Source organism: Parasteatoda tepidariorum, chromosome 4, assembly GCF_982258835.1.
Source record: "Parasteatoda tepidariorum strain Cologne lab strain chromosome 4, Ptep-v5.0, whole genome shotgun sequence".
In the NCBI taxonomy this organism is placed as follows: domain Eukaryota; kingdom Metazoa; phylum Arthropoda; class Arachnida; order Araneae; family Theridiidae; genus Parasteatoda; species Parasteatoda tepidariorum.
In genome coordinates this window covers 42,508,705-42,526,851 of record NC_141758.1, presented here as the reverse complement: position 1 = coordinate 42,526,851, position 18,147 = coordinate 42,508,705, and the positions used below count along the sequence as shown (strand labels likewise).

The 18,147-nt window shown below is 30.5% G+C and overlaps 1 protein-coding gene and 1 long non-coding RNA gene across 4 annotated transcripts in view; one reads left to right on the top strand and one right to left on the bottom strand.

The window, feature by feature from the left end:
• Nucleotides 1-18,147, bottom strand: part of LOC107436675 (uncharacterized) — a 61,137-nt gene that overhangs the window by 10,416 nt on the left and 32,574 nt on the right. For all 3 annotated transcript variants that reach the window (XM_043040901.3, XM_043040902.3, XM_071182211.2), the window contains 8 exons: nucleotides 17,304-17,550; nucleotides 15,161-15,300; nucleotides 13,998-14,076; nucleotides 12,369-12,461; nucleotides 8,699-8,985; nucleotides 5,816-5,930; nucleotides 5,021-5,082; nucleotides 3,705-3,933 (listed from right to left, as the gene is read on the bottom strand). In XM_043040901.3, coding sequence (XP_042896835.1) covers nucleotides 3,705-3,933; nucleotides 5,021-5,082; nucleotides 5,816-5,930; nucleotides 8,699-8,985; nucleotides 12,369-12,461; nucleotides 13,998-14,076; nucleotides 15,161-15,300; nucleotides 17,304-17,550 — 1,252 coding nt within the window. The remainder of the gene's footprint in view (nucleotides 1-3,704; nucleotides 3,934-5,020; nucleotides 5,083-5,815; nucleotides 5,931-8,698; nucleotides 8,986-12,368; nucleotides 12,462-13,997; nucleotides 14,077-15,160; nucleotides 15,301-17,303; nucleotides 17,551-18,147) is intronic.
• Nucleotides 824-1,637, top strand: LOC147810928 (uncharacterized). The gene is made up of 2 exons (XR_015433032.1): nucleotides 824-885; nucleotides 1,514-1,637. It is a non-coding gene; the product is annotated as an uncharacterized LOC147810928 (long non-coding RNA).

Genomic DNA, 18,147 nt, shown 5'->3' with positions numbered 1-18,147 from the left:
AGGCCTGACAAGATTTTTTTTGGGAATGTTGTGATCGAAAGGTTTGTTTCAGAATCATTGATTAATTAATCACTTTCTTGTTTAATTTTTTATCAACTCAGGGCAATACTTTTTACCTATTTTCTTAGTTTGTTTTCACTCAACTATTCATGTAAACATTTTGTAACTTAAGTGACTTTAATTATTACTTTGGATTTTTTTTCTAATACAATTACGTTTTCCTTGTTTATTTTGGAATGTGGTACTATACAAATAACCTTTAATGCAATTTTAAATCTGCAATTTAATTTTAAGTAATGGGTTTATCCCAATCTTCTATGTGTCATTTTTATATGCATTTTCATGCAACCTTTTTTGGAGACATGTTCTAAACCTTGTTGGTCTAACACAAAGTCTAAATTTTTTATTGTACATTATTCTCATTTTTTGTTTATACTTACTTGTCTATAAGTATTGTTTTTATGCATATATCTTTGTTTGAGCTAATATAAATTGTTTGCAATATTTGTATGAACATATGAGTCAGAACTTACTACAACGGCACAAACCGTACTGCTCGGCTCCGTCTTCTGGTGCTACCTTGAACTGTCTTCATCCCTGATGCCTGTACCCCTCATCTGGACTTATGCCAGTTGTCTTTGCCAGACTTTATCTGAAAGTGGTCAGTGTATCTGCTACCTTGTACTGTCTTCATCCCTGATGTTTCTATCCCTCATCTGGGCTTCTGCCAGTTGTCTTTGCCAGACCTTATCTGGAAGTGGTCAGTGTATCTGCTACCTCGAACTGTCTTCGTCCCTGATGTCTATATCCCGTATCTGGATATTTCTGATGTGTGTATTGTCTACTATCGGCTCCTGAGGCATGATCCTGCCGTCTTATACTGAGGTAAACTTGGCCTCTTATTTAATGACAATGTTTCTTCGTTCACGGTGTCTCATATCTTGCTCCTACTGGTTTCATTGAACTGTGTGGTTTCGTCAAATTAGTGGCAACTCAATGTCGGTGTTTCATAGTTCACCGTGCATCATATATTGTTGCCTTCTGGATTCACTGAACTGTGATATTTCGTCAAATTAATGGCAGCTAAATGGTTGGATGTGTTGTTTGAGATCAAGGTGCACAGCTACAAGAGCAGTACATATTTTTATCTGTCTTACTTGATTGGTTCTTCTTGACATGGACTCCCTCCCGAATTGTGACTTTTCACGAATTTCATTCTCAAGCACTAATACTTTTGCTTTTCAGATGAATTTTGTAAACCTTTTTCCTTTATTGTGTATATAATTTTTTTTTTTTAGACTTTGTGTTGCCATTATTCTTTGAAAACAACTTAACATCTCACCAAGTTTTTTTTTTTCAGTGTAGTGTATTTGTGTGTTGTCAATTAAGTATTTATTCAAGTTTTTTTTTTTTTTTGTTGGATGCAAATTTTACCTTTTTCCCAGCTTCTGATTTTTGTCTTCCCATTATTGCATTGGATGTATTAATTGCTTTGGCATTTGTTTATTTTCAGATCCTGCTGTCCTGAATTTAGTTTTTGTACAAAAAGGCTTCACCTTTTTTTCTGTATCTGGGGGGAATATATGTAGTATGGTATACTACATATTAAGTAAAATCAATTGTTAATTCTAATTTAATTATCTAATCATCTAATTTATTTAATCATCATCATTCATCTAATTTAATAATCATTTGTTAATTGTTAATTTGTTAATAATGTATTAAACGCTTAAATAATTGTAACTGTTAAATTTGTGATAAACTTTTAATTGTATGTTTTTTTAATTTCTTCTTTTTACACTTGTAATTAATGTTATTTATTTATCAGTATTCAATAATTCTTTGCAATATATTTCATGTAATATTTAAGTTTTAAGCCTCAATTTGTTTTGTAACCTTGGGAAAGTAATCTTTCTCTGCATTTATGTTCTTCCTTTAAAAGAAGATTCCTCCTTTTGTTACTTGCTGACAGCAAGATGTATGTCCATTCAGCAAACCCCTTTTGTTGGAGCGAGAAGGAGTGACACCAAGTCCCCTTTCCCACGTTTCGGCTTGCATCAAATGCAAAGCGCCCCTTTTGATCTTATGATGGCGCCAAGAATGTTCCAGAACATTCCACAAAATTCTTTACCAGGTGTGTCACCACTTTAGACAACCCCGCTTCATGTTTGGCATGGAGCTTAACAATTAATTTCGCCAGTCGGCCAATATTTGCAGCTCTGTGATTTGCCCCTCTGATCCTTCTCCAACCAACCGAGGCGTTATTCGCAAAAGTTTAATTTTTTTTGGCGAGAGTTTTCTCCCCTATCTTCATAACGAAGAAATAGTCAGTAGCAGTTGTTTTCCTCTCAATTGTGTGTTTTTTTGGGTTTTCGGCTTAGGCCGATTTTTGGTGTTGGCGTGTTTGCCAAGCATTTTTACCTTTTTATAAATGTTATCTTATAAATAAACTATGTTTTTCTGCATCCTTAACTATGAGTCTGGTGAGTAATTTTACAGTATAAGTTGTTTTCTCTTCCTTTTTTTTCCAGCATGCTCCATTGTTGCGCTTACCTGAAAATTTGTACCCACTTCCAACGAACGCCATTATCACCTTTTCGGCCTTTACATAATTAGTATCTAAATTTTATTTAATCTTAAGTTGACTTAATGTTAGTCACCCCCCTTTTTGATTTAGCCACACCACACGCCTCTTGTGAATATCAATTGATTGTTAGGTTTTCTCTTCTGAAATTACATTATGACGCATGCATTATTAATACAAATACATTTTCCAGGGCGAAACGATGAGGCAACCGCTAGCACTTCCACTGGTTCAAGAGGTCCACGAGGGAAAAATGCATAATATTACCGTGATTACAGAGCACGGAAGCGAGCGGAGCAGAAAAAAGAGTCGTTGAATAGAACTAGTGATCCTTCTACGACTGCTGATTCTTCTACAATTAACGTCGCAGGTTGCGAAGTTTAACTTCTTACGAGCGGAGGGACTCTACGCACTATTTTTTTTTTTACTTTGTTTTCTTATAACGATATTATTCTTGATGTATTTCCCTATCTCACTTACTGGAATTCTGATTTATATTTTTCTTGCATATCTCCATAAACATTAATTCTACTTAAATTTTGGGACACCAGCGTATTTGCGTTTTTACTACAAGGTCAGTTAACAGTTTACTTTACTACTCAAGAAAAAAAAAGAATAACGCGTTTTCTATTATACCTTCTGTAGCCTCGTACACTAGCATATACTAGTATTCTCTGCATTTGAATTGTGCGTTATATCTGGCAACCAGTCTGGCTATTCGATTGAAGTGTTGTTTGTTTTTGACAAGTTATATCACCCCTCACATTTGTGATTATTAATTCATTAACAGTCTTTATACTACATAAATAGCTTCTTATTTGGCGTATTCTATGTTGTAGTCTTATTAATTGCATATTAGTAATATTTTCATGCAGCGCACTGTTAAGGTATTGTAAGAAATCGCACTATTTTTAAAATTTTGAACTCAAATCTCATTAAAAAATATGTGACTCAGTTAGTATATTTCGATTTTACCATACAAATAAAGTAAGAAAAAATGATTTCGAACAATCATAATACTACAATCGCAGTTTTTAAAATTTATTTTTAAATAAATAGCTCATAATTCTTAAAAGTCATTATATAGTTTCTAGCAAAAGTAGCAAAATGGTTTCCTTACCTTCGGGCATCAAATCAATTCTAGATTTTTCAGGTTCCATTGCGTTTGATTTTTGCCTAAATAATATTTTGGGTTTTGGTGCAGGTACAGGCTTTATCGGCGATCTCCGGGCTTGTTGTCTGCATCGGTAGTCATCCTCTTTCGTTATTTTAGCTTTTTCGTTGCTTTTATTAATTTTTTCAGGACAATGTGCTGAAATTGGTATTGGTGGTAATGGTTTCTTTTGTATCTGAAAGAAGTAAAGAAATTCTAAAGTGTAAAAATAATCTTACCATTTATTTTAGTTTCTTTTATTTTAAAACAGAGGTTAGCATTTTACTAATTAGGACATAATCAATATGTCAAATGCTACATGATATTAAACTTTACGTGAATTCCAGCAAAATTCAATTGGTGATTGTTCTAAAGTCCGCTTAGCGGAAAAGTAGACTAGATGCAAATAAAAATATGCATCACTTGGCCATGTCAATCACGTGTTTAGCTGTTTGGCGGGGCGCTAAACATACGGTGAGTATTTATTAACTTTTTTTATTGTGATTTGCTGGTACTGACTCCTACAACGATCTAGAAAAAAAAACAGTTGAACATTTTGTCTTGTAAAAAAGCGTCAGAAAAAAATCACATTTTAGGAACAGGAGAGTAAAATGATTTTGAACTATTATTCATTTGTAGCATAATTCTTGGGGTCTGGATAGCCTGGTTGGTAGGGCGTTTGACCCATGTCCAAGAGGTAGTGAGTCTGATCCCCGCCGGCTGAAGACTCCCCGTGTAGTAAATGGTGACTGGTGCACGTTAAATTTGCCGGGTTTTAAAGTCCTCATGTTCCCATAATAAATCATACTTCTGGAGACACTGAATTGGAGATTGATCGTTCTTTGGTCAGGTCAAAATTACGATCTGTGGATGAATGAATGGATGGATGTATGAATGGATCCGCCCTATGAACATGCAGTGACGTGTTTGTGGTTGAAGTCGTATTCTTAGTCATAGATGGCACCAATGAAAAACAAGAAACGTAACCTCCGCCTTAAATTCGCTTGGTTTAACCAATCAGGTTTTCTGCCATTGGGAAGTGTCATTCGAAAGAACAACAAGCATGATTCTTTAGAAATGAAAAATGCAGAGAAAATCTCCATAAGTACTAAGCCTGATCAACATTCTGGCAACTTATTTGTTTATTTAAGGTCTATCTGTTTCATGAACGCACTATAGTGTCCAATATTTTAGAGAAAAAAATAATAGATACGTTAAAAAATAATAAACACCTCTTTTTTAGAAATAAATCATATGTTATGGGTTAATAAAGTTTTACTCACATCACTGCAGCTTCCATTGTTCTTTTTTTGTAACTTAACTTCGTTATGATCAGAACTTCCACCTAATAAAATAAAAACAACTTGTATTAAAACAACTTAGATAATATTATTACAACATATTTAAAACAACTTATAATAAAACAGCTTAATATAATAGTATAACAAGATATTTAACACAACTTATAATAAAACAACTTATATAATAGTGCAACAAGATGTTTCCACTGGCGGTTAAGGAAATGGGCAAAATTGAGAGTATGTTTCTCCCCTACACACAGTTCCCCTATCAGTTAACATGGGAAAACCGGTTTTGCTATGCAGAGAAGACTGCAGGTTAAAATGCGACTTTTTACGTGCAGAACCGTCAGTGGGTTAAAACAAGTTGAAATAAAGCAACTAATATAATAGTATAACAAGATATTTAAAACAACTTACAATAAAACAACTTATATACTAGTATAACAAGATAAAAACAACTTATAATAAAATAACTTATATAATAGTATAACAAGATATTTAAAACAACTTATAACAAAACAACTTATATAATAGTATAACAAGATATTTAAAACAACTTTTATAATAGTGTAACAAGATATTTAAAACAACTTATAACAAAACAACTTATATAATAGTATAACAGCATATTTAAAACAACTTATAATAAAACATCTTATATAGTAGTATAACAAGATATTTAAAACAACTTGTATAAAAGTATTTATGAGCACAGGAAAAATATGTTGTTGTATAATGAAGATATTAATGTCCTAAATATCGCTATCGAATGCTTACTTGATGTGCTAGTGACGGAAATTTTACTCAGGCGATTTTGCATTGCAGGCGATGAGCATGCATCAGATGATCCTTTACTTCGTTTATTTTTTGGAGATTCAATTTCAATTGAGTGCTGAAAAATAGAAAATATATTGCATGAACTTATATTGTATGGTTTGATAGTGATGATTAACCGCTTCCCTTACTAATTTTTCTGAAGAAAAAAGTGCACAAAAATTAGATTTTTTTTTTTATTGAAATTATACTTCTTATGCGACTTCCAACAAGGTTGCGTTAAACGTTTAACGCTACATTATTATCGGCCGGGAAATCACGTGGTAGGATCCAGTTTTCCCTCATTCATTTCCATATTGTTTTGGTTCTCACTAGCATAAAAATAATAAAAGTATTGTTCTTCTATAAATATTTTTTTAGTTTGATTTGATACACATGCAATTTAATAGGGTAGTATTTTTTATTTTCAAATTTAGTGGATAACAATAGTAAAAATTGAGTGAAAACAATCCCACGGACAATGCGACGGATTTAAGGTTATGTCAAGGTACGTCTCTTGTGAATATCAATTGATTGTTAGGTTTTCTCTTTTGAAATTACATTATGACGCATTCACATACATTATTAATACAAATACATTTTCCACGGCAAGACGATGAGGCAACCACAAGCACTTCCACTGGTTCAAGAGGCCCACGAGGGAAAAATGCACAATATTACCGTTATAATAGAGCACGGAAGCGAGCGGATCAGGAAAAAGAGTCGTTGAATAGAACTAGTGATCCTTCTACGACTGCTGATTCTTCTACAATTAACGTCGCAGGTTGCGAAGTTTAACTTCTTCCGCGCGGAGGAACTCCGCGCACTATTTTTTATTAATACTCACAAGAAACTAAAACAAAGCATAAAACAGTTTTAAGTTGAAATTTTAATTTTTTTTATCGGTAAGAAATATTTAATTTACCGTCAGTTTATTATCTCGAGTTATCTCGGGCAAATGAAAATAGTTAAATATTATTCTTTGTATGATAGTTTTTAAAACAATGGGCAAACAAAAAGTGATAATTTCCAAACGCCAGTGAATTAATTGATATGCCATTTTCTTTACTCTTTTTTTAATATATAAATTTAGCAACAATCGCACAAAACACGTGTGCAATCCCACAATCCAAGAGCAAAACTCCCGAACAAAACTTGACAAACCTCCAATCACAGCAGTTTTTTTTTCCTTTTTTTTTTTTTTTTTGCTTCCGATCGAGAGAAAAAACGCGAAAAGAAAAAATGTACTGACAAATTCTGCTTTCGTTAGCAACAACCTTTCAATGCCGGATCAAAAACGAATCGAAATGGATCGAAATAAATGAATTGGTTTATAAGATTAACGAATATTTAATGATCCAAAACGACATTACTTTTCGGTCCCCCTAATACATACCCGAGTTAACTTGGGTTAATCAAAGAAGCGATTAATTAAGATGATTATATTTCACATACTACAGATTAATTATACGTAATATATAGCACATAAAATCAGCTTTCATGAAAATGTTGAAAAATACAATGCTAAAATACAAGCAAAATTTACATTTCCTACTTATATAAAAAGCAATGCGTGCAATACACTACCACAATTTTGACTGGAAACTAGATTATGGTATTAAACAAACATCCGGCAGCTACAAGCACGCGTTAACTTTAGCGGTTCTGAAATTCCCGTGTCATCAAATTAAAGTATATTCCGGTGAAGTATAATCCTATATATATATATATATATATATATATATATATATATATATATATATATATATATATATATATATATATATATATATATATATATATATATATATATATATGTAAGTGAACAAATAAATAAATCACCCTACTTCCCTAAAAAGATACATAAAACAAACACAATAGCTTGATCTATATGAGTTCAGTAATTTTAAAACACTTTAATATCTTTGAAGCATCATTTAGGCTTATTTTCCCTTAGTTATGATTAAGAAATATATTTAAAAAAATAAATAATTAACTGTTACCTAAGTCTTATCAGCAATTTTTTAGAACCATAGAAGTGAAAATAGATAAGGTTTATTATTATTCTATTTGGTAAAAGGCATAGCATCAAAAGGTCAAAACTACCAAGTAGATGGTAAAATGGATATTGGCACTGAAGAATTTATTGGTTTATCATGAGGCATGGCGTGATAACGATTTATTTGATTAAATTTACTTTGCAATTTTGTATTTTTACTAAATGTATGGCAATGCATGGTAAATCGCTACTATAACAAAAGCAAAATTACCAAAAAATTGGTTTAAATGCCATAAAATTTGGTTTGATTGCCGTTTTTTGGCAGAAATGTCTTTACCATACAAGTGTGGTAATTTCGCCAGAATATCATCTTCGTGTGGAAGTTAAGAGTCCACAATGTGGAGGCCAACGGAATGATGATGGCAAAATGATCGACACTGCACATCGACCACCTTAACTTTTCAGACAAGTTGGTACCTGTCGTTCAGCTTGTTTTATTTAAAACTACTGGAAAGAGAAAAGTTCAAGGTTCAAGAGGTCCTAGCTCCTCAAGGTGATAGCTCAGTGTCTTAAACACTGTAATATCACGGTCGGACATTTTTATTTCCCCGTGGCAGAGTAGCTTAATCATTAAACATCTTACTATTAGACAAAACGTTTTAAAAACTTAAAACATATTTAAAAAAATTCCTCAAGTTCTTCAAAAAAATGATATTATTCTGTAGTATTCAACAACAATAAAACTATCTTTAGGTTAAACGAAATAAAAATACTTGTTAAATTAATATTCTTTAATAACTAAGCACATATAAATAAAAAAATAAGTCAAATAAAACATACAAATATACCTTTTCGTTGTGAGTTTTTTTCTTCGGTCTACCCAAGATGAAATTTCTCAAACCCGGAATCGAAAAAGAAGGTTGTTTCAGAATTTTTCTTGGCTTTGACTTGGGACTGGAAGCCAAATTTGCTGGAAGGTCAACGTGGCGGGCATGCCATTCCTTAAATTGTTCTTCAACTTGAGATATCGTTTTATCTCCTCTCTTGAATGTATTCATTAATTCAAGAAGTTCCTGTTGGCTATCATTAAGTTGAATATTTAATGATTCTCTCTCGACGACTTTTTTATTATTATCTGAAAATACGGTCATATTATTGAATTCATGAGGCTTGTAATTAAAAGCATAACATGAAACATTTGTATGGACAGAAACTGATCTACTTTAGAATATCTTCCAGTCCAGCACGAAAATAATAAAATGAAATATTTTTCATTTTAACTTAAAATAAAATATTGACACATATGCGGTCGACACATATGCAACACATATATGCTTTTCCCGAGCACTAAAAATGACCGATGATTTGAAAAATTTATGGAAAAAAAGGGAAGGAAGAATTCAAAGTTTGATGACGTTTTGTTTAAGAACCGACGTTTGTATTCTCATAAAATTTCAAAATTTGTAATAAAATTTGTCAATAGATGGTGCTACTTATTATGAATCAATGCTTTATGATGTTTTAACAGTTCTGCCTTGAGACTGAACCGCATTATGGCTGAAAATGAAGGTTATTTTGAAATCGTTGTTTAAGTTCTTCTCAGCTAGCAGCACCAATTGCCTATAAACTTTGAAACGAAATTTAAAAATTGACGGGGAAATTTTTTTTTCTAAGCACGTCCTATTTTTTTCAACACGTCCATCGTTTTCGAGAAAACCGATGTATATTTGTATAAATTGTTTTTCAATGGTATGGAATGTTTTAAATGATATATTGGAAATTTTTCTAATGATTACTGGTCTACTCAACTTTAACAATGCTGTATTTATTATTAAATGAAGATAATTAATAAAACAGCCTATTTTTAGTACTTCGATAAAAATTATACCACGCCACTTGAGTTTTATGGCTAGATAAAATGTAAACAATTTAGAAAATTTAAGGTATATTCAAATAACTCTTGAACTGATTAAATTACATTTCTGGAACAAGTATCTTGCATAAGACCACTGCTTATAAGTTCAGATTCAACATTTCTTTTTTTTCGACTAACATTTTTCAAAACAACACTGTTTACGTGATTCTATTCATGACATTCTTTTAAATAAAATTTTTTTACTGAATCATAAATACCTTTGGTATTCTAAAATAATGTAATGTAGTTACATTTTATACGCACACACACACACACACACACACACACATATATATATATATATATATATATATATATATATATATATATATATATATATACCGAAGAGCCATTACATTGTGACCACCCTGTTAATAACATGTAGGACCACCTTTAGCCCTCAAAACCGCTAGCACCTGCCGTGGCATTGATTCCACAAGGTGCTGATAGGTAGTCTGGGGTATCTGGTACCAAGCGCTCACCAACTGGTCCTGTAATTCCTTAACATTGCAAGGGGGTAGCGTGGCAGCACGAATTTGGTTTTCCAAGTAGGACCGCAAATGCTCTATTGGATTAAGGTCAGGTGAATTTGGGGGCCAAGACTTGACTTCACTGGAATGTTCCTCGAACCCATCCATGACGATTCGACCCTTATGACATGGTGCATTATCCTGTTGGTAAACACCATCCCCCGCAGGAAAAACTGTTGCCATGAATAAGTGAACCTGGTCTGCAACTATGTTCAAGTAGCTTACAGACGTCAGGGATTGTTCTAATGTGCCCCATGAAAACATTGTTCCTGGGCATATTTCCTGGGCATTGTTCCTGGGCAATTAAAGGCATAGCCATTTAATTTTTCTATCGGTAGTAGCACTTGTGAATTTTTTTCGGCCTGATTTGGCATCCTGAATGCCAAAAAATACATAGGTAAAATGAAGAATAAAAACAAAGAAAAATTATAGACATATGAAAAAAGGGGGTGGGAAATAATAAGTAAAAAAAAAATAAACAACATTTTATTTAAAAAAAAAAAAAATGAAATGTTAATTAAAAAACCGGAAAAAAAAAGATATAATCTTTTCTTCAGCCCACACGATTATATCCGCAAAACAGAGTGCTTTCTGATATTGTATCAATAAAGCCAGAGCAAAATATGTTAATACAATAGTGTGAGGAGCACTGAAAAAAAAATTTTTGTAAAATAACTACATAAAAATAGATCATAAAAAGTAAAAATAACATGTAAAAACAGATAATAAAATAAAATAAAAAGAAAAAACATTAAAAAGGGGGGACTATAAAGCGAGTAGCAAAATTATAACAACTTACACGGACAGATATTTTTCAAGAATGATTTAAAAATGTTTTCGCAGAAAGATTGCCAGATTACAAAATATGAAAACAAAAGCGCAAATTGAGTGTAACAAGAGGGTTTTAAAGTGTCGTTCTTACTGCACTGCTGAAGTGATTTGTTATTCTGAGTTTTGATTTGTTAGTTACCAAGGATGGGCCCGAAATGGATGTGCGCAAGGTAATATTATACTGGATAATTTTAAAAATTGATCATAAATAGTTTTAGAAGATAGATGTTTATTTAAGAAAAAATATAAAATAGAAAAGAGAAACATAAATTGCCTGCTTTGCAAATAATTTTAGCCGCGGATTTGCACGATATGGATTAGCACATAGAAAAATTATTTAAATTATCAAAGAAAAAATTTTAATAGATAATTTTAACACGGATTTGCCCGAAATGGGTTTGCACATGGAAAAATTAACAAAGAAAAAATTTTAGCAGATAATTTTAACCACGGATTTGCCCGAAATGGATTTGCACATGGAAAATTGTATAAATTAATAAAGAAATTTTTAGCAAACAATTTTATCCACGGATTTGCCCGAAATGGATTTGCACATGGAAAAACTGTATAGATTAACAAGGGAAATTATTTAGCAAAGGAAGTTTTAGTAAATAATTCTAACCACGGATTTGCCCGGAATGGATTTGCACATGGAAAGATTAACAAAGAAAAATTTTTGTACATAATTTTAGCCACGGATTTGCCCGAAATGGATTTGCACATGGAAAATTGTATAAATAAAGAAATTTTTAGCAAACAATTCTATCCACGGATTTGCCCGAAATGGATTTGCACATGGAAAAACTGTATAGATTAACAAAGGAAATTATTTAGTAAAGGAATTTTCGGTAAATAATTCTAACCACGGATTTGCCCGAAATGGATTTGCACATGGAAAAATTATATAAATTAACAAAGAAATTATTTAGTAAATAATTTTGGCAATGAATTTTGGCCTGAAATGGATTTGCACATGGGATTTGCAACTTATTGTTTTTCTTAACTTTCTTAATGTTTTCTTGTATTTATATATATATATATATATATATATATATATATATATATATATATATATATATATATATATATATATATATATATATATATATATAAGAAATTTTTTGACGAATATTAAAAAAAAATTATCAAAAGTCCTTACATCTTGAGTATAGCTGTTTGAGACAAATTATCGTTTTTTTCTAGAAGAAATAATGTACAAAGAACTTTTAATACACTACGTACCTATTTCGAAATTGACGTCTGTATATTCTCCAGATTTTTCAAAAGTTGATGGTAAAGAATTAGATCTTCTTAAGGATACTTTTTTCCGGTTACCTAATACGAAAAATTAGTTGATAGATTATTCGTAAATAAGACATAGAACTTACGCGGGGTGATCCAAGAACGAAAAAAATGCTCGGTGGCTTTGGCTGGAAATCATACATTTTATCCTCTCCAAGATTGATTTTTTTTTAATTCGTCAATAATTTCTAATTAATCAATCATTAATCAAAAGCTTGATTTTGGTTGATGTAGCTAAAAGAAAATTCATTATTTAATTCAATTAAATTAAGTAAAATACCAAGTATCTTGAATTAACTTTTTTCGTTTGATACATTACACCTCAATTTCTCAGCATCGCACGAACTGGTTTTCCATAGAATATTTCATTACACATTTCTTAAGATAAACAAATTAGCAAGATCACAGAACGTGAAAGATATTCTTATCAGATAGTAAAATTCTTTTCTACTTGCGAAAAGAAAAATTTTAACATGATTTTATCTATAAAAAGATACTTATTTCTTATAGGGTTTATGAAAGCAAAATCGTCTAGATGTAGTGACTACCCTAGATTAGTTGCTATCGATGTTGCACATAGTTGTGTCAAATAACTTGATATTATAATCTTAATATTAATGATAGCAACACATATCGATATCAATTAAGAAAATATAGTGATAATTATTGATAACTGTAATTATGGAATACGATAATATCGCGAATATTGAGACGTGATGGCTCAGGGGATAGAACGTTCGCCTTCCAATGAGGTGAACCTGATTCGAATCCCAAAGATGACTGATTGATACGAATTCCGCATCTGGTTTGCAATGACCACAATCCTGACGTAAAATATCATTAGTGGTAGACGGATTATGGGTTAATCTTGCCGTCAGTCTTACCGTTAGAGGTTTTCATGGTTTTCTCTCCGTTCAACGCGAATGCGGGTTAGTCCCATCAAAAGTCCTCCACAAAGGCAAATGTTTTCCAATATTTGATCCCGAAGTTCTCTTGTCTTCTGGATTGGGTTCAAAATTATAAGGCTACGGAGTTGAACATTAGTAGTCGTAAGCCCAAAAAATTTGGTCGGCTATTCAACGACGGTTATGACACAAAATTATAAAAAAAATATCACGAATAATATACAAAACAATAGTTATTGAATATTAAATATGATATTAGTGTTGATATATTTTGTTTAGGTAAAAAAAATTTTACTAATGTTATTTGTCGATTATGAGGACGAATGTTCGCGTTGGCGACAACTCGGAAAAGAAGTCACCAACGTATGGTTGATATAACGGATAAGTACGAGAAAAAGGTCATCGCTGATTTTCGCTGATTTCGACATTTTCGCTGATTATTATATCTTATATATACTGTGGTGGATACCAACAATGATCAATTATAGTTTAATAACGCTTTCGTTTTTTTTTCTTCTCTTTTTCACACTTAAATATTTGCTACCAACATAAAACTTAGTATTTTCTTCGTTCTTGCAACGATTCTAAAAAATTATATTAAGGTTGGTCGTTACGAAATACCTATGTATACACTGAAATAAAAATAGATGAATAGATACATTACTTTGCAAATCATTTTTTAGAAGAGCCTCATATCCTTCCGCATCCGTCCTTTTCAAATGGGTACTATGCCTTTCAAAATTCTAATAATACAAAAAAAGAAATGTTTTAAAAATTATAATATGTATAAAAGAATTAAACACTTCCTAATAATGGGAAATAAGTTATGAAATATAAAAAAAAATGTAAATTTTATTTTGAAAAAAAAAAGAATGCATTTGCAGTTTATTTACTGTATTTTAATTTATTATCTTGAAATACAACCGAAACATAAAATAATAATCAAGAAGAAACAAAATCAATTAAATAAAAGCAGAAAGATGGAATCCACATAAAATTATTTATTTAAACTGATAATTGACATTGTTATTATCAATATTAGGTAGGTAATCAATTACTGTGCCTTAAACAACATAGAATTTTATTGTGAAATATAAAATATTGCTGATAAATATTTTTACTTAAATGTTAAATATACAAAAAAAAGCAATTTTAATGTAAGGGCTTACTGCTTCTACGTTATTAATTATATAAAGTACTAATATAGAGGAAACATTTAACATATCCTTCAATATGCAGACATAAAAATACTGTAATAGATCAAAAAATCGTTAAATGGTAAAATCGTTAATAATAAGTCGTTAGGTTCCTATATTAGTAGTTATTCACGACATAAATATGAAAACAACAAACAGTTACGCCTCCACACATACATACATACATAAAAGTGTACAATCATTATATTTTTTCAAACATACTGTAAAAAATTCCGAATGAAATTATGGAATAAAGTACCGGCACTTTGGGTGTATCATCCGCAAAATTCATTTTACCGTAAAATACATTTTTACCAGAAAACACTATACTGAAATGTTTATATCAATATTTATTTAATTAAAGTGATTCAATGATACAGAATTTTTTTCTATACCATATTTCGGTAAAAATTAATTTTAAGGTAAAAAAAAAGGACCCGCACCCTGAGTGCCGGTATTTTTTACCGGAATTTTACCCGGAATTTTTTACAGTGCGAGTGATTAAATAATCACTAATTTTATTTCATGCTTTCCTTTTAGTTCTTAATATTTAAAAAAAAAGTATAAAATATAGTTAGTGATAGTTAAAAAGAGGAGTACTATAAAATCGACTAATGTTATAATTACTTACAGAGTTCTTTCTTTTTCTTAAGGAAATGGAATTCACGAAAAGTGCTCCACTTATGAAACATTCACCCAATTCATCAAGACCGTACTTTTCACACAAATCAACAAAGCTTTGAAATTCATTTTTAAAACTGTCATCAGTATCTAAAAAAGAATTGAGAAAACTATCTAATGAAGCTGTTCTTCATCTCATACAGTTTAAGGTAAAGGTTATCCTTTTACCTTATAAAGATTAAGGTAAAGGTTATTTTTTACCCCATATAGTATAAGGAAGATGTTATTCTTTGCCCTATACAGTTTAAAGTAAAGGTTATTCTTTACGCTATACAGTTTAAGGTAAAGGTTATTCTTTACCTTATACAGTTTAAGGTAAATGTTATTCTTTACGCCATACAGTTTAAAAGTTATTCTTTACTTTATACAGATTAAGGTAAAGGTTATTTTTAACCCATACAGTTTAAGGAAAAGGTTATTCTTTACCCTATACAGTTTAAGGTAAAGGTTATTCTTTACCGTATACAGATTAAAGTAAAGGTTATTTTTTATCCCATATAATTTAAGGTAAAGGTTTATCCTTACCCTATACAGTTTAAGGTAAAGGTTATTCTTTATGCCATACAGTTTAAGATAAAGGTTATTCTTTACATTATACAGTTTAAGGTAAAGGTTATTTTTTACCCCATACAGTTTAAGGTAAAGGCTATTCTTTACTCCATACAATTTAAGGTAAAGGTTATTCTTTACTCCATACAGTTTAAGGTAAAGGTTATTCTTTACCCCAAGGCTTTCAATACAGTTTTATAACCAAGCATTTGTTTAAAACGCAAGCTGAGTCTTAGAAGTGATATTACTAGGTAATTAAAATGAAACAGATAAGTTTATCAGAATACTTTTTATTGCATTAAGTCGGCCTTGTAGAAATTCAAAGCAAAGGAACGTTTTAAAGAAGTATTATATTCAAATCGCTAGCTTCATTATTTGAAAACAGGTTATGTTTTTAAATAAGATAAATAACATGACTTTATAATTAGTGTTAAATTAAATATTAGTATCCACTATGACATATATACAATGAGTAAATTCAATATGGATATGGAAGTGCACAGGATGCTCTTTTTCAAAATATTAAGTGGTAGCTAACATTAAAAACTATCCAATTATTAATATGTAAGTGCATTATTACGAAATAAGTAGGAGCACTTTTCCCATCACTGCAGTATAAAAAATATTGGCCTTAATTACATAAACTTAGTTAAATTTTCTAATGGTAAGAAATTTGATTTTATATTTTCATTTCAGTTAATCCTAATTACTATCTTATATCGTGAAAAGCAAATGTGATGGATTGAAAGTAATTTTGAAATACCACAATATATTTTCACTGATTTATTTTGAGATTTTGCATATAAGAAACTCAATATAATATACTATTTGGGAATATTAGGGAAGTTTGTACCTTAGACAAATTTTAAGTTTTGGAATTTTATATGCGGAGAGAAATTATTTGAAATAGTACTTTAAATTTTATGGAAAATACATTATACACTAGTCTATTAAAAAAAAATTGCGAACGCATTTTATCATGCATTTCAAAAAAAATTCCATGCAAAATTCTTCGATCTTTAAAAAATTCCCAAAATATGACGAAATACATAAAAAATGAAATCAACATTAATAAATCCTAACTTCCGACAGCGCTCTTGACTATTAAACCATCGGATCATATTTCCAAATTACGGCTACCGCCAGTTTTTTGATAGTCAAAAATCCAAATCCGTGAAAAAAAAAGTTATGTTTATTCAGACAAAGCACGTTAATGTGAATCATTCTGTAACTCAATAAATACTTATCACTAATTACTTAGCATATTAAAAATCAGGTTGCCCTTTAAATCATTATGATTGACACTTTGTGAAAATCCGATCATAAGAACTAAAGCTATTTAACGTATTCTCTTTGCTTGAGTACTGTACGTGTAGTCCAGGGTACAACAATCTCCTCTACTTATTTCATTTGTATTTCCAATATTTAATCCAATAATAATAGGTAGAATTTGTATTTCCAATATTAATTCTACCTATTATTCTCAATATTATAAACATAATTATCGTTACATTTAAAACACATAAAATGACTAAATTTCTTACTTTTTTCTGCTTCGCATTCACATTTATCATTCTCTTTTATAAGGTTAACATAAATTGGCTCTACTTTTTTCAAATTCTTCATCTTTCGTGGAAGTGGTATAGGTCTAGTATGAGGTATTGGTTTTTGCGGAGGTGGTCTAGTAGGTAACGGCGGTGGACAGTTCTGAGGGTAAAGTGGACATTGAGTTTTATTATATGCTCGAGGATCAGTGGAGACCCATCTTGGTGGTTCAGAAAATCCATTTTCCTGAAGAAAAAAAAGGTAAGTATAATCAAGATAGATATTTTTTTTATGTGGCACCCTAAACTCAGGTATTTTTCTATCTATTGGCAATACTATAGTAATTATGCATTTTGCTGTTTAGTTGTCCTTTGTAATAATGTAAGTAGTGTTAAAAAAATTAGTACACGTTAAGAATTTATTTAGATTTATTTTGCTAGGTGTTCTAAACAATAATTTAAATTGTGTTCAATAGAGATGTCCAAGACAGTAGCTGAACTACATTCAATCAATCAAAAACAATCAACTGTGGTAATTTTATAATCGCGAATGACAACTAACTTTTTGAATTGAACGATACGTATTCCTATTGATTTCTATCTGATTGATCATTGGTAGATTGCAAATCGACAGATATTTTCATTGAAATAAAAACGTAGCTGCGAAGTAATTGTTTAGATTTATTTTTGATCCTTTCTAAAATTGCCGTGAAAATTATATATATATATATATATATATATATATATATATATATATATATATATATATATATATATATATATATATATATATATATATATATATATATATATATATATATATATATATATATATATATATATA